At 44.7% G+C, this 25,173-nt stretch overlaps 1 protein-coding gene across 1 annotated transcript in view; it reads left to right on the forward strand.

Moving 5' to 3' along the window:
- CDH1 (cadherin 1) overlaps positions 1-25,173 on the forward strand; it is a 77,463-nt gene that overhangs the window by 26,104 nt on the left and 26,186 nt on the right. Inside the window, exon 3 of the mRNA XM_072816416.1 lies at positions 24,399-24,613. Coding sequence (XP_072672517.1) covers positions 24,399-24,613 — 215 coding nt within the window. The remainder of the gene's footprint in view (positions 1-24,398; positions 24,614-25,173) is intronic.

A 25,173-nucleotide genomic window follows, 5' to 3' on the forward strand; every position in this document is an offset into this window, starting at 1 on the left:
CTTCCTTCCTTCCTTCCTTTCTTTCTTCTTTCTTCTTTCTTCTTTCTTCTTTCTTCCTTCTTCCTTCTTCCTTCTTCCTTCTTCCTTCTTCCTTCTTCCTTCTTCCTCTTCTTCTTCTTCTTCTTCTTCTTCCTTCCTTCCTTCCTTCCTTCCTTCCTTCTTCCTTCTTTCTTCTTCTTCCTTCTTCTTCCTTCTTCCTTCTTCCTTCTTCCTTCCTTCTTCTTCCTTCTTCTTCCTTCTTCTTCTTTCTTCTTCTTTCTTCTTCTTCTTTTCTTCTCTTCTTTTCTTCTTCCAAGATTTTATTTATATGTTCATGAGAGACACAGAGAGAGAGAGAGAGAGGCAGAGACACAGGCAGAGGGACAAGCAAAGGCTCCCTGCAGGGAGGCGGATCCCGGAATTCCGGGATCACATTCTGAGCTGAAGGCAGACACTCAATCACTGAACCACCTAGGCATCCCGAAGTTTCTGTTCTTGTGTTTATAAGCACATGAGTTTCATGTAAGCTGTATCCATGTACACACCAGCCGCACATGGAATTCAAGTTTGTAATTTAAAAAGACCTATTTCTTTCCCCTGTAATAAAGCATGGCTGGCATTTTTAGATCTGAAGCTTTTGTTTTTTTTGTTTTTTATAAAGATTTTATTTATTCATGAGAGACGGAGAGAAGCAGAGACACCGGCAGAGGGAGAAGCAGGCTCCATGCAGGGAGCCTGATGTGGGACTCAATCCTGGGACCCCAGGATCACAGCCTGGCCTGAGCCATCCAGGGATCTTGAGATCTGAAGCCTTTTTTTTTTTTTTTATTAAAAATTTTTTTAAAAAAATTATTATTATTTTTTAGATCTGAAGCTTTTGAAGTAAAAAGAGCTGGTGGTGTCAGCATGTGCCTTTCAAAAGGAATAACAGGGGATCCCTGGGTGGCGCAGGGATCCCTGGGTGGCGCAGCGGTTTGGCGCCTGCCTTTGGCCCAGGGCACGATCCTGGAGACCCGGGATCGAATCCCACGTCGGGCTCCCGGTACATGGAGCCTGCTTCTCCCTCTGCCCCTCTCTCTCTCTCTCTCTCTCTCTCTCTCTCTCTCTCTCTCTTTCTGTGTGTGTGATGTGACTATTATGAATAAATAAAAACAAACAAACAAAAGGAATAACAGGTTATATTTTAATAGGCCCTAAAGTTAGACCTCAAGGTCAAGACAGTGTAAGTTCAGTGTGAGCATTTTCCAGAGCATTCATTCACTATACTTGAGTGTTTAACATTAGCCGAGCACTGCTTTTCCACTTTTTATCGTCCACAAACCTCCAAAAGGGGAGGAATTTAGCAGTGAAAGTTCTAAGCTGCCCAAATACAGTTACTTTCAATTTCTTTTAATGGAGTGGCAGGTAACAAGGACAGTTCATATACTTTTGCTATTTTGAATAAGCATGCTGTCTATGAACATGGATGATAAAGGGCTTAGCACGGTGCCTGATGTGCACTGAGTTCAGCCTGAGCCACCGGCCAGGGCACTCATGTGTGCATTGACTCCTTTTAGCTTGAAATGGCACTGTAATGTTTTACATAGTAAAGTCTCATTTTGTCTGCAACTTTGAAAGAACAGGAATCCTTCACCCCTACTTTTACAGGAAAACTCAGCATGTTTTGAGTTATGCACCATTTTTAGCAGAACAACCTGTGCATAAAATCCCAGTCCGACAGGCTTGTATGTGAGCTAGGGTGCTGATCTTTTGCCTTCTGCACTTTCTCATCTAATCCTCAATACAGGTTTCAGATTTAGAGATCACCATGAGACCCATCTCCCAGATGAGGAAACAGTAGCCTGGGGGCGGCAAATGACTTAACTTGAACCTGGAGGTCTGGGTGGTAGAGCTGAAACCTTACCTGGGTGTTTGTGACTTCCAGGTTGCCACTTGTTATCATCAGGTGGCCCCCACCTCCCAGGGATAGCCCTGTCATAAATGCAATGCTGGTGTATATTATATAAGCCTTATATCATGAGCTGGTTAAGAGAAAGCTAGAATCACAATGGGTTCGTATAAGGTGTGGTGTTCAGGCCTTCTGGCAATGTGCTTCCTATCTGTGGAAGGCCTACTGGTCAAAAGCTCTGAGGCCAAAAAAAAAAAAAAAAACAAAAAACTCTGAGGCCAGACTGTGCTCAAATTCCAGTTTGATGTTAGTAACTTAATAAGCTGTGGGATGTGAGCAAGTTACTCAACCCCTCTGCACCTCATTTTCCCCACCTGTCAAATGGAGATAATAATAGCACTGTTATTGTTACTGTGAAAGTTAAATGTGTAATATAATGAGCCCGGTACATAGTGTGTGCTGTAGAAAGTGTCCGTGGTAGAAGCAATAGTAGTAGTTACTGTTAAACCACCACCAAGTGCTTCAGCCTGGGTTGTCTTCAGAGCAACCTTGTGTTTGTGAGGCTGTGATTTTCTAGGAGAGGTGACCTGTTTCCTTAAAAGATCATTAGCAAAACCACAAGATAGCACTTCCCACTCACTAGGGTGGCTATCATTTGAAAAACAGAGGGATGCCCTGGCTAGCTCAGTTGGTGGGACATGTGATTCTAGAGTTGGGATTGTGAGTTTAAGAGTTCAAGCCCCATAGTGGGTGTAGAAGTTATTTAAAAATAAAATCTTTTGGGATGCCTGGGTGGCTCAGCAGTTGAGCGTCTGCCTTTGGCCCAGGGTGTGATCCTGGAGTCCCAGGATCGAGTCCTACATTGGGCTCCCTGCATGGAGCCTGCTTCTCCCTCTGCCTGTGTCTCTGCTTCTCTCTGTGTCTCTCATGAATAAATAAATAAAATCTTTTTAAAACAAATCTAAAATAAAAAAAACAACAACAACAAACCACAAAACAGAAAAAGACAACTGTTAGCAAGAATGTAGAGGAATTACAATGTTTGTACCCTACTCGTGGGAATGTAAAATTGTGGAAAACAGTGTGGCATTTCCTCAAAAAGCTGAGCATAATTACTATACGAGCTAGCAGTTTCACTCCTAGGTATGTATCCAAGAGATTTGAAAACATGTTCACCTGAAAACTTGTACATGAATGTTCATAACATTATTCATAGTAAAAACAAAACAGAAACCAACCCAGATGTTCATCAGCTGGTGAATGGATAAGCAAAATGTGATCCATCCATACAATGGAAGTCTTCAGCCATAAAAAAAGAACAGAGCACTGATGCCTGGTTCAACGTGGATAAAGGGATGGACCTTGAAACAGGCTAAGTGGAGGAAGGCAGACACAAAAAGCCCCATAATATGTGATTCCATTTATACAAAATGTCCAGAATAGGCCAGTTCATCTGGGAAGGGAATAGAGGAGTGGCTGCCAGGAGTTTGGGGGGGGGGGGGCAAGGAGAGGGATTGGGACCTGCTGATGGGTGCAGTTTACTTTTTGGGGTGATGGAAGTGTTCTGGAATTAGATTGTAGTGGTCTCAGGCTGCACACACAACAGAGATAATAGCTTAAAAAACATCGAAATTATATACTTTGAATTGGTGAATTTTATGTGAATTATATCTCAACTTTTAAAAATGCCGAAGGGGAAAGATAAGATCATTAATTAATGAAACAGTTCCTGTTTCATTCCATAAGGCCCCATCCCCCAAAGAAACCTTGGTTTGCAGGCTTCTCATAAACAGAAGGGATTCTGGGAAACCACAACCACATACCTGCCGAAGGAAATGAACACCCAAGATAAGTTTGATGTATTGTATAATCAAAAAGCAGGCAGGGTCTCCAGATGAGCCTAATAAGCTAATGGCTTAAAAGGGTGTTTAAAATGGCATCCTGGCTGGTCTGAACTCCTGCCCAGTCAGCAGAAGTGGAGCATTAAGAATGAGAAGGGAAAGTATTTAAAGCTGGAGACAAAAAATAAATAAATAATAAATAAATAAATAAATAAATAAATAAATAAATAAATAAATAAAGCTGGCGACAATGGCATGTGTTCGCCTTGTACAGGGCTTGATAATCCGCAGGTCTACCATGGAGTTGATGGAGATAAGGAGGTTTTTCTTTTCCTGGCTCCTCTGGCATGCTTCCTTTCTGTCCGAAGGCAAGAAGTTCTCTGCGAATTAACATCCAAAAGTTGCACTCTCACGTAAGCAATGAAGTCCTTTGGGGATGGCCAGGTGGCCTCTCCAGTTTTTTTTTTTTTTTTTTTTTTTTGCCTCTCCAGTTTTGCCAGGGCCAGAGAGCCCCATTACCAGCTAGGTGTTGAGCGAGCCAGCTTTATTTACAGCTCTTAGAGTTAGTTCCTGTGCTGTTGAAATTCCCCGAAGATGAAATTCCCCAAAGATCTCCTCTAACTGGGCCTTGTCAGATGTCAACACTCTGCCTGCCCCATCAGCACTTAGCCTTCTACCTGGAGTGCCAGCTTTAATGAGATGCCCCAGTGGCTTGTCTGGGAAACAAACAGCTCCTATCTGGAACCTGACACTCCCATTTCCTGACCTTGTGCAGGAAGTGAAAGGATAGAACCAGGGAGGAGACTTGACAGAACAGATCAGAAGGGTAGGACAAAATGGCTTTGGGGTCGAGTTGGCCTGAGTTCAGTTCTCATCTTTGCCTGTTTGCTAGCTGTGTGACCGTAGGCAAGTCACTTCACCTCTGTGAGTCTTGGCTTATTTACCTGTAAAATGGCACCACAGTACCTACCTTCTAGGATTGCGATGATTGAGAATCTGTATGGTGCTGGGTCACCTGGGTTGCTCAGTTGGTTAAGCATCTGCCTTCAGCTCAGGTCATGATCTCAGGGTCTGGGATGGAGCCCCACATTGGGCTCCATGCTCAGTGGGGACTCTGCCCCGAACTCAGCTTATGCTTGCTCTCAAATAAATAGAATCTTTAAAAAAAAATCTGTACAGTGCTTGTGATAGGGTTAATACTTGAGTGCTTCACTAGTAACCATAGGCATGAAATCGTTATGATAATAGACTGTTTTAGCCTACTTGCAAAGACTCATGAAGTTAAGATGGATACTCCTGGCTCATGAGCATCTTTGTCTCCCTTACACTGGAGCTGACCCCAAATCCCTTAGTGTCTAAAACTGGGGATTCAAAGCCCCAGTTCAAAGCCCCAGTTGCTGGCCACTCCCAGGCTCCTCCATGGTCTCTGGAAAGTATGTTCACCTCTGTTGGATTACTGTTCAGGGTTTACTTGCTCTCGGATTGGTTTTGGGGCCATCTAGGCCATAGGATCTGACCAATGTTTGGGGAAGACAGAGGCACCGTTTATTCACTTGACAAATGTTTATTGAGTTCCTACTAAATGTTTGGCAATGTCGTACATGTAGAGATACAGTAATAAACAGCATTTCAGGGGCAAGCAAAACTCCTGTCCTCATAGAACTTATCCTCTGTGGGAGGATATTAGGTAAATAATAAGTAAATAAGTCTTATTTAATAAAGATTTATTTACTTATTAAGTAAGTAAATAAATATATAATGAGGTGGCAAATGCTATGAAGGAAAAATAAAGCAGAGAAGCATAAGGAAGAAATGAATACTAGAGGCAGTAGAGTGCTATTTTATTTTATTTATTTATTTATTTTTTTAAAGACTTTATTTATTTATTCATGAGAATACACAGAGAGGAGAGAGAGAGAGGCAGAGACACAGGCAGAGGGAGAAGCAGGCTCCATGCAGGGAGCCCGACGTGGGACTCGATCCCGGGACACCAGTATCAGGCCCTGGGCTGAAGGTGGCGCTAAACCGCTGAGCCACCCGGGCTGCCCCTAGAGTGCTATTTTAGCTAGAATGTTCAGAGCCTGCGTTGAAAGTAACCTTTACCTTAACCATTGAGTGGAGGAAAAGAGGGAGGGAGCCATGAGAAGGATGGTCATCTGGGCAGGGGGAAGAGCAAATCTGATAACTTGCGCAGGAGCATATCTAGCATGTTGGCTTGGAGCAGAATGATTGAGGTCAAGGTAGTCAGAGAAGTAGTGGGGGTCTGACAATAGGGAGTTGGGCTTTTATTTGGAGGAGAATTGGGAATCTTTGGAAGGCTGTGAGTAGATCACAGGCAGACTGTGATCTGACTGGTTGTAATAGGCTGTTGTGTAGAGCAGAGGCAGTAGGGACCAGAATTAGGAAGACTCTTAGGAGGCTACTTCACTGGTCTGGGCATCATAACTGAGTCTATGGGGAAATGGGGTCGACTAGCTGCCTCCATGTTCTTTTCTCACCCCTTATTTTGATCCTCCTGCCCCAACCCCTCACCTGTGCTGTTTTTATCATTCATAGCACTCAAAGCATGCCAGCAGAAGGTTTGGAGTTATTTCTCTGTTAGTGTTGCAAGGGTTGGGGTTGGGGAGGCATTGGAGACAGCCAGTCATTGTGGCCTTGGTTGAACCTCTTCATGCTCTCTCATTCTCCCTCCCAACATCTCATACCCCCAGTATGTCTCTAGGCCAGAGCTCCATTCTGAGGATCTCTGGCCCCTTCAGGAAAGTATCAAAGGCCATAGAGCCTGCTGCTGGTAGTTCCAGGGGCTCACTCCTTCCCTGGGGCCCATTCACAGACCCAGAACCTTGACTCCATTCAGAGGTGGTCACTGCTATGTCCTCAGAATTGGGTGGAGCAGAGGACAACAGTAATGGGAAATGGCCTTTTATAGGCATGGATATGTTTCCCAGGTGGCCACACTGCTCCCTGTGTTACCTGACTTCCATCTAAAATGTGGGAAAGGATTGATCTTCCCAAGTTGAGGTCTTGCCTGCAGGCAAGGGGCCACCACACCCAAAAGCAGGAGTAGGTCCTGAGGGGAATGGATGCGGCCAGAGGGAAGCACTGGTGGGATTATTTGAGTTTACTGGGAGGGCTGGTGGTGGCCCTGCTTCACCTGTAGGGTGGCTCCAGAGGTGGCTGCAGAACTTCCAGGTCCATGTATTTATACTGTGGCAACAGCACAGCAAAGCTCACAGGGTCAACTATGTAGGAGACTGAGCGTTAGATGAGAATTCAGATCTTCCCAACAGATGTGTGTGTGCGCAGGGTGTATAGGGACTATTTTTTTCTAAAATCAAGGAAACTAAGACTCAGGGGTTAATGTTCCTGAAGTCCTGCATAGTTGAGGTTAGAATCCAGGTCTCTTTGGACTCCAGGCTTATGCACCAAACCCCAGTGCTGCATGGAGGCTGCTCCTGCTGAAGCCATTTGTGCTCGAGCGGCTGAGGGGCACTTGGGAGGCTGGCAGCCCAGTTCTGCTTGGGCTGGCTCTTAGCATAAGACATTTCCTTCTCTTCTCAAGTGATCTCACTCTTTCTACTCTCCTGCTGGCCCTTACCGTGCCCTTTGATGCCACTGTCACCGACACTTCTGGAAGGAGTCAGCCCTGCACATCCTGAGGACACACTATCTTTTCTCCCAGCCCATCCCTCACTCTGTAGAGGGCATGACTTTTGGAAAGAAAGGCACATTCAGCATTGAGCTCATTAGAAGTACCCCGAGAATGTACTTCTCCAACCACAGATGGAATTGGACAGAACAGGACCAGATAGCTTCTCATATCCCAGGTGTCTTGTTTCTGATAATGCAGCTGAAGTCTGCATCCAGGGTTTTGGGAAGCCTGGATGCAAGGCTTGCCCGTCAAAGTTAGTCAACTAAACAGCATCCCTCCTTCAGTTTTACTCTTTCATTAAAGAAAAGAAAAATGTCAGTTTTTGTGAAGTTAGGAAGCAAATGTGAACCGGTTAAAATGGTGCAAAAGGATCTAAAAGGGAGTCTCCCACCTGTACACCCCCCACCCCACCCCCAGCAGTCTGCTCTGGAGATTCCTAAAGATGTTCTAAGTGAATTCTCCAGCCTATTTTGCTTTTTTTTTTTAAGATTTTATTTATTTATTCATGAGAGAGAGAGAGGCAGAGACACACAGGCAGAGGGAGAAGCAGGCTTCATGCAGGGAGCCTGATGTGTGGGACTCGATCCCGGGCCTCCAGGACCACACCTTAGGCTGAAGGCAGGCGCTAAACCTCTGAGCCATCCAGGGATCCCCTTGCTTTTTGTTTTTATTTAAAGACAGATTCCTCCCGTTATTATGCATAGATTTACCTGATTCTTTTTAATGACTATCTTATTCTTTGTGATTTCTGCATGCCTCTTGCTCATTTAATCTACCCTCTCTTGGTGCTGTTTCTGTCTCAGGGCCCCTCTCACCACACCTGCAGTGACTCTGCAAGGATGTCTGTCCTTGTTCACATGTGTGAGTCCCCCTGTGGGATGAGGCTGTGGACGCGGGCTCAAGAATGTAAAATCTGCAAACATGGTCAGAATGGCCTCCACGAGAGGCATACTGGTTCTACTTGCCATGATGTCCAAGAAGAAAGCCCTCGAGTTCACATCTTTGATGATGAAGTCCAGACTGTGTGTTACTGATGAGAAAACTAACCCAGGGAGAGAATGAAGGGACTTGTATGAGTGCTCCTCTTCCTGACAAACCCCCTACTTCCCGAGAATCTAGTCCCCTGACTTGGCATCCAGCATTCTTCCCAGACCACCTGACTAGAGCCCTCCTCTGCAGCACCCCTTCCTTCTCTGGTCATGTGTGGGTCATCCATCCCCTTCTTTCCCACTGCCCATGTGGACCCCTCCCTATGGCTTTGCTGAGATTCTCAGAGGGGTTCTGGTCCCCTGGAGACAAGTCCTCTGAGCACTTGCAAAAATATAAATTCTTCTCCTAAAAAAATTTATATATGTTGCCTTATAATTCTTCTTTTTCTTTTTTATGGATGAATAATATGTTCACATGGCTTTAAAATCAACCAATATAAAAAGTATACACATTGAAAAGTTGCATTCCCACTCTGTCCTATTTTGGTCTAATTCCTCATTCTTATAATCTTGCTTATTGGTTTCTTTCAAAGTTTCTGTATGCAAACATAAGCAAATATGAATATATATTCTTTTAAAAAATATATTTTTAAAAAATATTTATTCATGAGAGAGACACACACAGAGAGGCAGAGACACAGGCAGAGGGAGAAGCAGGCTCCATGCAGGGAGTCTGATGTGGGACTCGATCCCAGGACTCCAGGATCACACCCTGGGCCAAAGGCAGGTGCTAAACCATTGAACCACCCAGGGATCCCTGAATATATATTCTTATTCTTGCACTGCTTTGCACCTTTTTCACCCAGTAATATGTCTTAAAGTTCATTTCATTGTAGTGCATAAAGAGCTTTCTTGTTTTATAACCACAATAATATTTCACTGGAAATTGAGAAAATTCTATGGTTTATTTAATCCTCTATTAATAGCTGGTTGAGTTGTCTCTATTTGCTACTACAAACAATGCGTTGGTGAATAGCCTTGTACATTAGGTCATGTTGCATGTGTACAACATTCCAATTTTGATCACATTGGAAAATGGGAAGAGGCTGCATAAAAGTTCCATGGAGTCTTGAAAGAGTTGCAACCAGGAAAATGAAAATATTGGGAGCTGCCATGGGGGTAAATGCCCCAGGTCCTTGTGTGGTAGCAGCAACCATACAGCTGCATCTTGTAGGATGTGGCCTGTGGCTGTACTGCGGCTTATGGCAAAGTCCACATCTGGAGCTACTGGGCTGGTCTTCATGTCCTTTTCATTAATTCATTTATTTTTTACTTTTTTGAAACTCTTGAAGTGAGCACCCCAGTCTGAGATATTTCTGCTTTTTCCTGGCACTTGGAGGGATACAGAATTGGTTGTGGAGTTGTGGAGTTTATTTCTCAGGGGCCTATGCAAAGGCACCCATGGGGGCTGAGCAGTTACCTTTAGAGCCAATTGAGTAGATTTAGTAAACGCTCTTGGAATCTACGGCCTTTTGCATCAATGCTTATTTGTTCTGATAATGAAAAATGATGCTAGCATCTATTAAAAAAGAGAAAGCCTCCTCTTGTAAGCTTTATTGGACAAGCGAGCACTTGTTTCGGAGTCATCTGCAAACGCATGTGACCTAGAGACTGTGGGAAATGCCTAACTTCTGCAACTTTGGCTTCCAGCTGTTCTTTGGAGCCCTTTTAGGAGTTGTGTTGCAAATGTCAGAGTCAGAAGGCCGGTGCTTTTCTAGCACAACCCACATTTGGAAAAGGTGCAAGCCTTCTCTGTGAAAGAGGTTTCCAGTCCTTGTTCCTTAGTTTACTGAATGATTCCACATTCCAAACTCCACAGCAGATTTCCATGTTTCCAACAGCCAGAGTCAGCACATTTCTGTGTCACTCAGGCCTTGGGAATGCTGCCCCAGTTGGGCATGTATATCCTTTTTTTTTTTTTTTTTAAGATTTTATTTATTTATTCATGAGAGACACACAGAGGCAGAGACATAGCAGAGGGTGAAGCAGGCTTCCTGCGGGGAGCCCTATACGGGACCCCGATCCCAGGACCCTGGGATTACTGCCCTGAGCTGAAGGCAGATGTTCAACCACTGAGCCACGCAGGTGCCCCGGGCATGCATTTCCATCTGCGTTGTGTTCTTTACAGAGCCCAAGTCTGGTGTTAGCAGTCTACCTGTATGTTCCGCGTGGATCTGCATCGGTCTCACGTTGCTCTGCTGCCCCTGGAGCTTCTCTCCTTCCTCAAGGCAGAGCAGGTTTCGTCTACTGGCTAAGGCAGTGGTGGCTGGAACTGGGTGTGAATTCCGCTTCAGAGACTGACTAGCTCTGTGACCTTGAGCAAATGACAGAAGCTCTTCTGGGCCTCCATCAGCATTGAGGGATTAGAGAACCCCACCTGCTTTATAGCAGCCTAGGAGTCAAGGTTTGTCAGGTGCTCAGCACGATACCTGCACATAATCACTGTCGTTATATTGGGTATTTACTCTTCTAATTATAAAGAATTATTTGTGGCTTCTCTTTTCCCTCCCCACTTCTTCATAACTCAGACTGTGGCAGTATTGGGTGCATGGATTGGGTCTTGTTTTGAACTATATGGGACTTTGACTCAAAGGAGACCCAAGTAACTTATTTTTGTTACAGGATCATCCAAATGTAATTTACATACCACACAATTTACCCACTGCAAGTGTACAGGGAGATAATTTTTATAAATGTACCCAGCTGTGTGGTATCACCACAATCCACTTTTAGAATGTTTTCTTCAACCCAGGATTTATTTTATTTTATTTTTTTAAAACAAAATGCCTTTAGGAAACATGAAGAAAAGTTGGGAGGGGCCACAACATCACTGGGGGGCAGTAGGAACTAACTAATTTCCAGCCTGCCCCTTCCTTCTGGGAACACCTCACACAAGTTCCCAAGTTCCAAACCACCGCCCCTCAGGAACTTAGGGGTAAAAGGAGGCATCATGGCCTCCCAGACCCTTTGTAACTCAAGACCAGGGTGTCCCCAACTGTATCCGCCCCTCCCACTGATCAGTTTTCTCTCTTGTTTTCTAGAATTTTTTTTTTTAAGATTTTATTTATTTATTCATGAGAGACACACACAGAGAGAGAGAGAGAGAGAGAGAGAGAGAGAGAGAGGCAGAGACACAGGCAGAGGGAGAAGCAGGCCCCATGCAGGGAGCCCGACTCCAGGATCACACCGCTGAGCCACCAGGGCTGCCCTAGAATTTTCATATAAATAAGAAGGTACTCTTTAGTGCACTTAAAAAACAACAACAACAACAACAAAAAACTCAGGCCTGAGCCATTCCCCAAGCTAACTGAATCCAGATCTCCAGGGCTGGCAGTATTTTCCAGTCTTTGGTCTTTTTCTTTCACTGAGTATAATGCTTTTAAGGTTCATTGATGCTCTTGCCCTCAGTAGTGTGTCATTCCCATCTGTGGCAGAGTAGTAATATCTATCCTAATAACTGCATAGGTTAATATTTTTTTAATGGATAAATGGAGAAAAAGAAGAAAATTAGGAAAGAAGGTTCTTCTTTTTTTTTTATTAAGATTTTATTTGGCAGAGAAAAAGGGAGCACAAGCGGGGGGGGGGGCAGGCAAGGTGAGAGGGAGAAGCAATCTCCCCGTGGAGTAGAGAGCCCTACATAGGGCTCAGTCCCAGGACCCTGGGATCATGCTTGAGCCAAAGGCAGACATTTAACCAACTGAACCACCCAGATGCCTCAAGAAAGAAGATTCTTAAAAATACAGTAGTGCCCATCCCTAATTTTTTTTTTTTTAGTTTTTCTTTATCTCCACCCAACATGGGGCTTGAACTCATGACCCCAAGATCGAGTTGCACACTCTTCTGACTAAGCCAGCCAGGCACCCTTACACCCTGACTAAACACACACACACACACACACACACACACACACACACACACAACCAACCAACCAGGCTATCAAAGAATTGCAGAAGGGGGACATAAATGAATCACAAGAGGGATGTAGGCCAGAATCTGAGGAACGCATTCATTGCAAGCATAGACAGTATCTTCTCTGGATGAGACCGTGAGGGCTTTGTGCTTTTGGCTTTGTCCGTTTTTTTTTTTTTGTTTGTTTGTTTGTTTTGTTTTTTAATTAAAAGTTTTTATTGAGATAAACTTCTTAGATCATATATTACACCCATTTAAAGTGTAGTGTTGGGTTAAAAAAAGTAAAATGTAGGATTCAGTGGCTTTTCAATATATTTACAGTTGTGCAATCACACCATTTTAAAGCATTTTCGTCATCCCCAAAAGAAATCTCTCACCCCGTGGCTGTCACCCCTCAGCTCTGCTCACCCCGACACCTCCAGTCTTAGGCAGGTCCTAATTGATTTTTGGTCTATAGCTTTACTGATTCCGGGCATTGCGTATAAATTGAACCATACAAAACAGTCTTATATGACTAATTTCTCAGTGAAAGGTTTTCAAGGTTCATTCGTGGTGTAGCATGTATCTGCAGTCCATTTCTTTTTATTGCTGAATAATGTCATATGGATAGACTACATTTGACCCATTCATCAATTGAGGGACATTTGGGTTGTTGCCACTTTTTGTCTGTTATGAATAATGCAGCGGTGTCATCTGTATTTTGTTACTTCCTCTGATGGATAGAAGATGCTACTTTTTTTTTTTTTTTTTAAGGTGCTACTTTTTAAATTAAAAACCAAAAACTAGGGATCCCTGGGTGGTGCAGCGGTTTGGCGCCTGCCTTTGGCCCAGGGCGCGATCCTGGAGACCCGGGATCGAATCCCACATCGGGCTCCCGGTGCATGGAGCCTGCTTCTCCCTCTGCCTGTGTCTCTGCCTCTCTCTCTCTCTCTCTCTCTCTCTCTCTCTGTGACTATCATAAAAAAAAAAAAAAAAAAAAAAAAAACCCAAACTAGGATTTGGGGAGGGGATAGATGTGGGTAACAGCACCCTGATAAAAAGTGAGGAGGGGCTCCTGGATGACTGAGTTGGTTAAGCATTCAACTTGTTTTTTTTTTTTTTTTTTTAAGAATTTATTTATCCATGACAGAGAGGAGAGGAGAGAGAGCGTGAGCAACAGGCAGAGGGAGAAGCAGGCTCCATGCAGGGAGCCTGATGTGGGACTCAATCCTAGGATTTCAGAATCCCGCCCTGAGCCAAAGGCAGGCACTAAACCCCTGAGCCACCCAGGGGTCCCAGCATTCAGGTCATGATCCTCAGGGTTGTGGGATCGAGCCCTGTGTTGTGCCATATAGAGTCTGCTTTTCCTTCTCCATCTGCACCTCCCTCTGCTTGTTCTCTCTCTCTCTCTGTCTCTGAAATAAATGAATAAAATGTTAAGAAAGTGAGGAAATGTGAAATGTGTATGTTTTTCCCATCACATTAGCATCCAGTAGTCCACAGGTTGTGGAGGCTATGTGAGAGTTAAGACTGTGGTACTGGGGGCAGCCCGGGTGGCTCAGCGGTTTAGTGCCGCCTTCAGCCCAGGGTGTGATCCTGGAGACCTGGGATCGAGTCCCACGTCAGGCACCGTGCATGGAGCCTGCTTCTCCCTCTCCCTGTGTCTCTGCTTCTCTCTCTCTCTGTCCCGCATGAATAAATAAATAAAATCTTAAAAAAAAAAAAAAAAGACTGTGGTCCTGGGGTTCAACTAGACCAATATTTGCTGTGTGATCCTGGGAGAGTCACTTAATATCTCTAAGCCTTGACTGATGTCATTGGAAGAGGATCCTTCTCATATTGGTTGTTGTGATAATAAAAAGTGCTTATTCTAATGCTTGCCTTGCACAAAGGGAGCCCTCACTGGGTGCTCTAAGCACCTGGTGAAGACTTAAGGTGTATGCCCACGCCTGAGTATTTTTAAAAGCATCACAGGAATCTGTGTAGGACATGTTAGACCCTGGTTGGAGACGATGTTAGAGATACTTTGGTCAAGGTATTTTATTGCATGAGTGGACAACTAGAACCAGCGGAGCCCTTCCTATGGCCTGGCCCCTTCCCCAGGCCTGTCACTGCCTTTACCTGTGAGGGGTCAGCAGGAGCTAGAGGCAGGAGGGATTCAGCTGCTTTGGAATTCAGAACAGGGGGCCCTCCCTGGCCTCAGGGAAACCAACAGAAAGGAAAAGTGGGCAGTTACTGTGGTGTGAGAGGGAGCCTTTCCTTTCTAATCAATAAGCAAACAGTTCCTGGAGTTGCCCAAGCTGGCCGCAGGAATGTATCCTGGCCTGCAGCCCTGTGGGAATGATCAGCGCCTCTGTATTTAGGCAGGTGGGTTGGGTGTTTGTGTACTTAACATGCAGCCAGAAGCTGGGACCGTAAAACTCCAATTTAATATGGAAGCCAGAGCACCCCCCACCTCAGTTCTCTTTGTTCTTTTTGATAAAACCAAACAAGGTTCCCTCCCTAAGTCAGGGAAGAAGTCCCAGCTCCACCTCTGCAACAGGCAAGGTGCCAGCTTCTGTTAGAGTGAAGTTCAGTGTTGGCTCACTTCCCCTCCTTAAATGAATTGAAATGAGATTCCTTGCTGGTTAGTGTCCATCCTGGGACATTGAAGCCAAGCCCTCTGTCCCAGACTTGAGCCACAAAGCAGCCCCAGCTTCCCCAGCTGAACCCCTGGAGCCCCCATGAAGACCGGAATATTGAGATTAAACTGAGTGAGGTTTTATCCTTGGGTGCTGGCTCATTTCTGAACTCTCCAGTGGAAGGCAAAAACAAAAGATTTAAAACTGAGTTCTTTTTTTTAAAAATTTAAATATTTAATTTATTCATGAGAGACACAGAGAGAAAGAGGCAGACACTTAGGCAGAGGGAGAAGCAGGCTTCTCACAGGGAGCCCGATGTGGGACTCGATCCCAGGACCCTGAGCCAAGGCAGATGCTCAACCACTGAGCCAACCGGGCATCCCAAAAACGGAGTTCTTTTCTGGCCTTGATAACAAAAGGGCAGGGGGAATGGAGGGGCCCTCTGGCCCTTCTGGACTCAAGGAGCAGGAGGCGATGCCACTCTTGGTTAGGCCATGACATCATTGTCATCGCACTAGAAAGGCAGCCCCGGCAGGGCAGGGCCTGCGTCCTGTTGTGTTCGTGGCTGGGTGTTCAGTACTAGGACAGGAGCTGAGTGATAGGTGTATAGGGCTTGAGCAGGCCCTGGAACTGTCCCCCACACTGCCACAGGGCTCACTGCCTTGCTTTGGCATGCAGCCAGAAAACCGGAACAGTCTCTTCAAATGCCCCTTCTTGAGGTGTCCCTAAATGCCCTCTGTTAAATTGTGTCCCCCCCGCCCCCCCTCGCTCTGCATCAAGCCTTAGAACTCCCTGACCTGCTGCTTTTTCTGTATTAGCACTTTGCATTCCTGACCCTTAGTTGTTAATGATCTCTTCCTCCCTGGAATGGAAGTCCTCTGAGGGCAAGGACCTTACTAGTGCTGTACTTGCCAGGCCTTAGAATGATGCCTGGCCAAGAATAAGGGCTCTGGAACTAGTTGTGGAACAAAGAATCCTTGAAACAATCACTCAAAGGAGATGAGGACGTCTCCCTGTCTCCCTTTCCGGAATACAGAGGCAGATGCTCAAGGAAGGTCAAAGTACAACTTGTTACTGGGATTTGAACTTGACTTGGTTTAACCCCTTCACACAAATGTGCAGCCATAAAAGTATTTGCACTGGCTTTTTACTAACTCCAGAAGTGCCATTTATGACATTTTTTAGTGTGCTGATCAATCAACATCCGGGATGTTTGCTCTCTGAGAAATAATGGACCATTAGCCCAAGCAGAAACATGACTGGGAGCAAACATCCACTGCCAGAGAGACCTAGACAGCCATGCCTAACCTTAAAACAAAGTGGGGTGGGGGGGATCAACGATGGTGAGTCATGCCTTTAACCTTGCCAGCTCCCCTTGGGAGAGGCCTGGGCTAAGTGTTCCTTGATCTGTAACCTCAGTGTTTTCTGTGCACACTGATGCCCTGCTCCCCACCAGTCTGTTGTGTGTGTTTTGTTTTTTATGATTTTATTATTAGTAAGTAATCTCTACACCCAGTGTGGAGCTCAAGTTTACACCGTCAAGATCAAGAGTTTCATGCTTTATGGTCTAAGCCAGCTGGGCACCCCATACCTCGATCTGTTTTGATGGAAACACTTGAAGGAGAGTGCTCCTCACTTCCTACCCAGCTGGGTTCATTGTTGACATCTGTTTTTAGGGTGTTCATTACATGCAAAGACTTTTTTATTATTTTTATACAATTTGGGTTCATTTATTTTGTTTCAAGTTTTTATTGAAATTGTATTAGTTAACATATAGTAATGTTGGTTTCAGGAGTAGAATTTAGTGATTCATCTCTTACATTAAACACCCAGTGCTCATCACAGCAGGTACCCTCCTTAATACCCACCAGCCATCTACCCCATCCCCCCACCTACTGCCCCTGCAGCAGCTCTCAGTTCTCTATAGTTAATAGTCTTTTATGGCTTGCCTCCTTCTCTCTTTTTTCCCCCCACTTCCCCCATGTTTATCTGTTTCATTTCTTAAATTCCACAGAAGAGAGGCACCTGGGTGGCTCAGTTGGTTAAACATCTGCCTTCAGCTCAGGTCATGATCCCGGGATCCTGGGATTGAGCCACATATCGGGCTTTCTGCTCACCTGGGAGTCTGCTGCTCCTTCTCCCTCTGCTGCTTCTCCTGCTTGGGTTCTCTCTCTCAAATAATTTATTTTTTTGTTTAAGATTTTATTTCTTTGATTTACAGATGATTCATAGATGAGTGAAATCATACGGTATTTGTCTTTCTCTGACTAATTTCACCTAGTGTAATACACTCTCGCTCCACCACTGTCATTGCAAGTGACAAAATTTCATTGTTTTTGATGGCTGAGTAATATCCGGGTGTTTGTGTGTATGTGTGTGTGTATAAACTATACCCCATATCTGAAACCACTTATAATTTGTTCTGGCAAGACATAATGGGAGGCTGGGAGAAAGAATGCGGTAGACTTCGTGAAAGTAAACTTCTCGTCCCTGAGATCCCTTGGGAGCTGCCTATCAACATGGGAGATTGGGCGGGGTGCGGGCTCCCCAGCCGACAGTGCTCCTGGAGCACATCACCCAGATTTTGTGGACACCAGCTGCAAGTCATGCTGTCTACCAGGAATATAAGCTTATCTTCCTCCAGAAAATGTTTGGGGTTTAAGGAGACTGACGAGAGGAACTTTGACTTACTTTAGCTTATGTAATGTGGTGATCTACAGCGGAACATTCTTGGATCTGAAATTTAAAACTTCCTCTTTCACTTGGCTATCTCACTGTCCCTGTGTTTTTCTGTGGCCCTGGGACTGTAACAGCTTTCCCTCAAGGAGAGTGAGGGGATAATGCGGGCGTGTCAGGTGAAGATGGAGACGGGACACGTCGCGGTTACCATCGTAGGGACTCCACCTGTCCTGTGGGAGCTTAACCCTACGGTATCCATTCAGCTAGGAACTAGTTGACAGACGACTTGGATATTAAGGTGGTTAACTCCTGACAGAGGCCCAGACCTCTACATGTCTCTGTGGCTTGGCCAGTTCTCTCTGCTGAGACATCGGAGCCTCAATTTCCTCATTTATAATCAGTTTCCTCATTTATTAGGCTGCTTAATTCCTACCACCCAGGGCCAGCATATCCCGTACAGCTATTAGGTTGTGATGTTAGGTTGCTAGTTGGTAGCAAATGGACACCTATAGAAGTATCTATATACTTGCCCAGGCTAAAAAGACCCATCTTCCTGGTACAACTTGAATCTCAACATCCCCAGAGTGTGAACAACTTGGAGATCTGATCATCCTTTTCTTCTTATTTTTTAAAATATCTTATTTATTTGAGAAAGAGAGGGGGAGAGTGCATGAGCAATGGGGAGGGGCAGAGAGAGAGGGAGAAACAGACTAGCCCAACGTGGGGCTCAATCCCTGGACCCTAAGGTCATGACCTGAGCTGAAGGCAGATGCTTAACTGACTGAGCCACCTAGATGCTCGATGCTCATTTTTTAAACATGATTTTTTTTTCCCCTGAGCATGAGTTCTCAGTAAACTCATAATTTTGAGTAATTTCATTGACACTCATCAAAGGGAGATGTTCCAGAATCACCGAGTGCCATCAAAGAAAATGGAAGCTAGAAAGAAATTTTATAGACAGTGGTATCCATGGAGAATTTGGGCTTTGTGGTTGGAATTAGAAATACCACGCCTACCCAGGAAAAAACAAAACAAAACAACTCCTGCCCAGCTAAGCGATTAGTCTGTCTCTCCAGGATTCCTTTTGGCCATCAAGTTAAACCTTCTGTCTTTTATCTTCGGTATGTAAGTCAGAAACCAGAGTCCTTGGTTTTTGGTACGCAGTGGTGACATGACCCCCAGGAGCCTCAGAAGGCTCTCTGATCTTGTTGTGTGTGTGACTTTTTCTTCTTAAGCTGAGTGGTTGAGTTCACATGGTCCTTGAAATAAATCTAAATGCAGGGTTCTCTGGTGTTAGCTGTGGGAAATGTGTTCCAATGAGAGAGAAACAATCCATAATGCGTGCCTTTGTGTGTCGAGTGGGGCAAACACTGCTTTCAAGTAGTTGCTGCTAAGAGACTGGGTTATCCCACTAGTTACCAAATAACTCAACTATGGTTAGCTGGCTTTGATTGTTGGTCCCTGTTCTTAAATCCCAACATCTCCCAGAAATATATGAAGGCTTTGAGACTGTCTGGTTTCTACCCACTCACATTCCAGCTGTGGGGCTTGGCGGGGGCGGAAGTAGAAAGGGAATCCTTAGAGCAGGACTGTTTGAGCCACAACAGCAATTCCAAGCAAGGAAAGGATTTAATTTTTATCTTGAGCTTAAGTCATTTCTGCAAAGTGAGTTAGCAAATAGGGCTCTTATAGGATGAATAACGCGGGAGAATCACGATGTGTTAAATAGACTTTTAGGGGCACCTGGGTGGCTTAGTCGGCTAAACATCTGCCTTCGGCTTAGGTCATGATCTCGGGGCCCTGGGATCAGGTCCTGTGGCTGTGAGTTCCCTGCTCCGTGGGGAGTCTGCTTTTCTCTCCCCCTCTGCCCCTCTCCCCTCTTGGGTTCTCTCTTTCTCAAATAAATAAAATCTTTTAAAAATGTATAAAAAAGGGATCCCTGGGTGGCGCAGCGGTTTGGCGCCTGCCTTTGGCCCAGGGCGCGATCCTGGAGACCCGGGATCGAATCCCACATCAGGCTCCCGGTGCATGGAGCCTGCTTCTCCCTCTGCCTATGTCTCTGCCTCTCTCTCTCTCTCTCTCTCTGTGACTATCATAAATAAATAAAAATTAAAAAAAAATGTATAAAAAAAATTTTCCCCTTAATATTCCTTTTTATTATTGCTGGGAAGCTTATCCCCATTTTGCAGATGGAAACAGAGGTGAAGAGCACTCACCTTGGAGCCAGACAGGCCAGTCCCTCCACGCACAAGCATACAAGTTAGGACAGAGAAAGTGGAGGTGGCTGGAGGAATTAAATTGGAATGCTGGACATAAAGAACTTGGTGCAAGGGTCTGGCTTGTAGAGAGTGGTGTGAGGCACAGTAGTTAGGAGCCAGAACTCTCAGACTGCCTGGGTTCTAGTCCCAGCTCTGCACCTTATGAGCTGCCTCAGTTTCCCCACATGTAAAAATGGGGCACTGGTAGTAACAACTTCATAGAGTTCTGGGGTGAAGTGAGTTAATAATATTTTTAAAGTGCTCAGAGTGGAGCCTGGCACATGTTGTTCTACAAATGTTTAAATAAGGTTACGGGAACAGTAGGCAAAAGGTATCTGCTATTAGTTGAGGCTGTGGTTGGTGATGGTGATGATATTATTGTAGTGAAAAGATTTTCACACCTAGAGATGGCCACTTGGGTTCTTGGCTCTTGTCTCTGGGATTGGTTTCTGGACCTAGTGACCAAATGACAGGTTTTAGGAAAGGCAGTTATCCTGACTTAATACTTAATCCCATGCTGGTTTTATTTTTGTTTAATTTTTTTATTGTGAGACGTTCAAATATACCCAGTCTCCATGTGCTAGTCCTCCTTTCAATACTTTGCTGTTCCTGTTGGACTCCCCTGTGCTGGCAGTAGTGGTCATTGTGGCTCTGAGACACTGCCCAGCCTTTTTCAGGGGTGCAGCAAGCTTCCGGGAACAGGAGATTCCCTCATCTTTCCTATAATTTCTGGTTTATCAGCCCCAGAGGATCATATTGCATAGAAAGGTAATGGGCCTTAATGAGCACCTGGAAATTCAGGTTGGGCTCCTCACACTTCTTTGTCACTTCTTAAAGGGTGGGGCTTAGCCATCATTAAGACAAGATGCCCCAAAGTTACTTGCAAAACTATTTTCCATTTTTTAGGCTGCCACCCTTGGCAAGTCCAGTCCTGCCTGTCCCAACTTTCACTGCCCAGATTTGGGCCAGCTGGGGAAAGGAATTAATTTGGTATGATAAATGGGGGCAGCATTTGCTCCCTGTTTATGTGACAATCCTCCAAATACAGTCCGATTACCCCATTACTTCTGCTGGAATGGGTTTTGGGGGGAGGGTTATTTGAAACACATCTTGTTTTTACTAGTTTGAGATGGAATTCCTACGTCAGACCTAAAAGGCACTATCTGCCCATCCCTCAAGGACGGCATTTCTTCTTGCATCTCTTGTCATTTTCGGTTCATCTGTTCGCTTAGCAAATACTTGGCTTCTGCTTGTCTACCCAAATGCACAGAAATAATAATTATCATTTTCTACTCACATTGCTCTTCCACTTTCAAAATTTGATCACATTCACTGTCTTTGTTAATCTTCACAAAAATGCAGATGAGGTAGGCTCCGTCCGTGGCTATATCCTTCATGTCCCAGTAGGGGCAACAGGCCCAGAGAGGTTAAACATGTTGTTTAAGGCCACTCAGCAGGAGCGAGGTGGAATCTGGGTTATTATCTGACCACAGACTCTGAGACCAGCCTTTGCCTCTTGTCCCTCTTCTTGTGTTTATTACAGCCTTCCTCTGCTCACCCCACTCCCACCCCGTAAAGTTTGGGAAGTGAGTTATAAAACCGGCATAAGAGGTGAGGAGGGTAGGGATGGAGGCATGGTTTTGATTTTTGTTTTTACAAACAGGGAGGAGAGAGTGTTTGTTGGGTGGGTGATTGTTTGAAGGACCCAGCTCCCTTCGTATGAACTATCTCTGGCTAAATCTCAACTCCAGGTTACTGTACAAGGTGGCACCATATTTCCCTGGATTGTAGCTAGGAGGCAAAACTGTCCTTAAAACAACAAGGCCGGGATCCCTGGGTGGCGCAGCGGTTTAGCGCCTGCCTTTGGCCCAGGGCGTGTTCCTGGAGACCCGGGATCGAATCCCACATCGGGCTCCTCATGCATGGAGCCTGCTTCTCCTTCTGCCTGTGTCTCTGCCTCTCTCTCTCTCTCTGTGTGACTATCATAAATAAATAAAAATTAAAAACAACAACAACAACAACAAGGCCTTCACAGGGTCTCTTCAGGGCAGGGAAACTTAATCATGAGACAAAGTAATTCAGATTAAGGGCCGGTCCTAGCTCTGTCCCTCACTAGTTACCAGATGCTAGGCAAATTTCTTAAGTTCTCCAAGCCTTAGTCTTCAAAAGGGGACCATCTGCGGGCTGCTCACCCTCCCACCCCAGTCATGGTTACTTTCTCTGGCCAGGGTGGGACAGTTGACTTCAGAAACATTTGCAGGGGTGTCCCCTGGTGGAAAAGAATGAAAACTGCAGCCCAGGAATTGAGGATGGCTTTGGGGATTTCTGGCAGAGACCTGATCCTCATGAACATAGAGGTGTCTAGCCAGGGAAAATAGGTTCAAGAACAGGAATTTTTATAAAATTCCTTGGACAAAAATTTTATAAAACCACTTGGACAAAGTAGAAATTCCATTGGAGAAATGAAAGGCAAGTATTTGAAAAGGATGAAAACAGGCTGCCTTGAGAGTTTCCCATAATTAACTGTTCTTCAATTGGCTGTTCCCTCTGCCTCATAGGCTCTTGAGCCAGGTTTCTGGAAGACTTGATCCTTCAGGTCTTAGCTCTGCCACCCCCACCTAGGTTGGCCTGCTCTCACCATCCAGTATGAGTTACACTTTTCTGAATCACCCCCTTTCCCCAGCAATTAAAAAAATTATTAAAACGTAGGCTCCACGCCCAGCATAGAGCCCAATGTGGGGCTTGAATTCATGACCTTGAGATCAAGACCTGAGCTTGGGAGGAGGGGTGCTGGGTGACTCAGTCAAACATCCAACTCTTGATTTTTGTCTCAGGTCATGATCACAGGGTCCTGAGATCCTGCCCTGCACTGGGCTCCCATGTGTCAGCGTGGAGTCTGCTTATCCCTCTCCCTCTGCTTCTTCCCCAACTCACTCTCTCCCTCTCTTTCTCATATAAATATATAAAATCTCAAAAAAAAATAAGCTGAGCTGAGATCAAGAGTCAGATGCTCAACCAACCGAGCCACCCAGGGGCCCTCACCTCCTATCACTCTTGTATCACCCTTTTTAATTCCTTTGTATCTAGTACTTGTCACTACCTGAAATTATTGGTTTCTATATTTGTCCATGTTTTCTACAACAGTGTAAGCTCAGTGAGAGCAGGTGCATTGTCTGTCGTCTTTACAAGTTTATCCTTAGAGCTCAGCACAGTTTCTGGCATATTGCTTGGTGAAAAACCTGTAGAACAAGTCCTTTGGGATTCTGATGTTTAGTGTAGACTTTTTTTTTTTTTTTTTTTTTAACCACAATACCTCCAGCTTTGGGTGTTGGTAGTTTTTAACTTTTAATACCTCAGTAGCTATATAGTTGGAAGTAGAGTTTCAAAGTCATTGATCATAACATTCCTCTATCCAAGTAGTCCTTCTCTGTTTTTTTGCATTTATCTTGCCGCCCTGTGTGATCAATTATCTCCCCTAACCGAAAATAATCAGTCAGATTGCAAGCAGGCATTACCTCTGTATGCCTCAGATAATAAGTCTATAACCAGTCAGGAAGTATTTACAATTATCAGTGTCTTTTGTGGAATACTCATGAGAATTGAGTAAATGATTAAGCAAAGCCACATTTGTTTTTAAAGATTTTTTTCCAAGATTTTATTTATTTAGAGGGAGAGTGTACATATGGGTGTTTTAGCAATGGGAGGGGCAGAGGGAGAGAGCATCTCAAGCAGACTGTGCTGAGCGGGGAGCCTGGTGTGGGGCTCGATTTCATGACCCTGAGATCATGACCTGAGTTGAAATCAAGAGTTGGATGCTTAAGTGTGTCACCCAGGAGCCCCTGTTTTTAAAATTTTTATTGAACAAACTTTAATATAGTGCTGATGATGGACCAGGCATTGTTCTACGTATCTTAAAACAGCCATAGTAGATAGCTGCTCTTGTTGGCTTCATTCTACAGTTGGGTAGACGGAGGCACAGACTGAGGCACCGGGAGATTAAGTAATTTGCCCAAGGTCGCAGAGCTGGGCCTTGAACTCAGATAGTCTCTTCCAGAGCCCACACTCTTAACCATCGTGCCAGGTGCCTCATTATCTGCCACTGTTAGTTGAAATAAATGTAAACTGTTACTTGAATGTAGACTCTCCACAGCGTCTGCCTGTACCTTACAGTCTCTAAGTTTTGGACTTAGTAAGGACTCTTATTAGTTATCTTGGTGGTCTGTTTTCATATTGTCAACAGCCAGCTAAAGGAGAGGCCCTTTTTTGGCTTTTGAAAAGAAGTTTCTTTCTTTCTTTCTTTCTTCTTCTTTTTTTTTTTTTTTTTTTTTTAAGAAGTTACTTTCTAGGCAGGTTTCTGTTTGCACTTTACAAGTAGATATGAAAAAAATCAGACCACAATGGACAGTCCCTCTATAATTACGAAGAACATAATGATAATATTGACTACTTGCATATCTTTCCATTCTGTCACCAGTCTGTGTCTTGTTTTGCTTGTGCTTGTTTTGTATGAGTCAAGTTTTTGGTGGATGAATCAATCTTACTTTTTAATGCTCTTGTCTTTAATCTGCCCCATTTCCTAATTAGTGTGATTTATCCCCTACAGTGAGTTTTGAAGGATGCACCGGTCTACCTAGGACAGCCTATGTTTCTGATGACACCCGATTCAAAGTGGGCACAGATGGTGTGATTACAGTCAAGCGGCCTCTACAACTTCATAAACCAGAGATAAGTTTTCTTGTCCATGCCTGGGACTCCAGCCGCAGGAAGCTCTCCACCAGAGTTAGGCTGAAGGCAGCGACGCACCACCACCACCATCATGTATGTTGGAGTCTTTCTTGGAAGTTCACCATTGTTTTAAGTCTGTTGCCTAATCTGAGTTCTCTACCCTTGGCACCTTTTACATTTGGGGCTGGATAGTTTTTGTTTTTGTGTGTGTGTTTAGCAGCCTCCCTGACTTTAGCCCACTAGACAGATACCAGAAGCCCTCTCCTAGTTGTCACAACCAAAAGTGTCTCCAGACATGGCCAGTACCCCCCTGGGCAGGGGGTGTGGAATCACCCCTCGTTGAAAACCATTGGTCTAACTGAACTAATTCTCGCTGGGAAATTTTTTTGTGTGTTTGGGTGGGGAACAATCAGGTAAAATGATAGCAAGGTGTTAATATTATTTCTGTGGATAATATAGAATAGTGGGTGAGAGCATGGACACTGTCTAGGATTGAATCATAGTCCTGCCGCTTGCTACCTGAGTAGCCGTGGGAAAGTTCACTTAGCCTGTCTATGCTTGAAATTCCTTGTCTGTAATGTGAAGGAAATAATGACTGCATGAATTAACACATGTGAAATGCTGCAACTGAAGTAGGCATACAGTAAGTACTC

This window comes from Canis lupus, chromosome 3 (assembly GCF_048164855.1).
Source record: "Canis lupus baileyi chromosome 3, mCanLup2.hap1, whole genome shotgun sequence".
Lineage (NCBI taxonomy): Eukaryota > Metazoa > Chordata > Mammalia > Carnivora > Canidae > Canis > Canis lupus.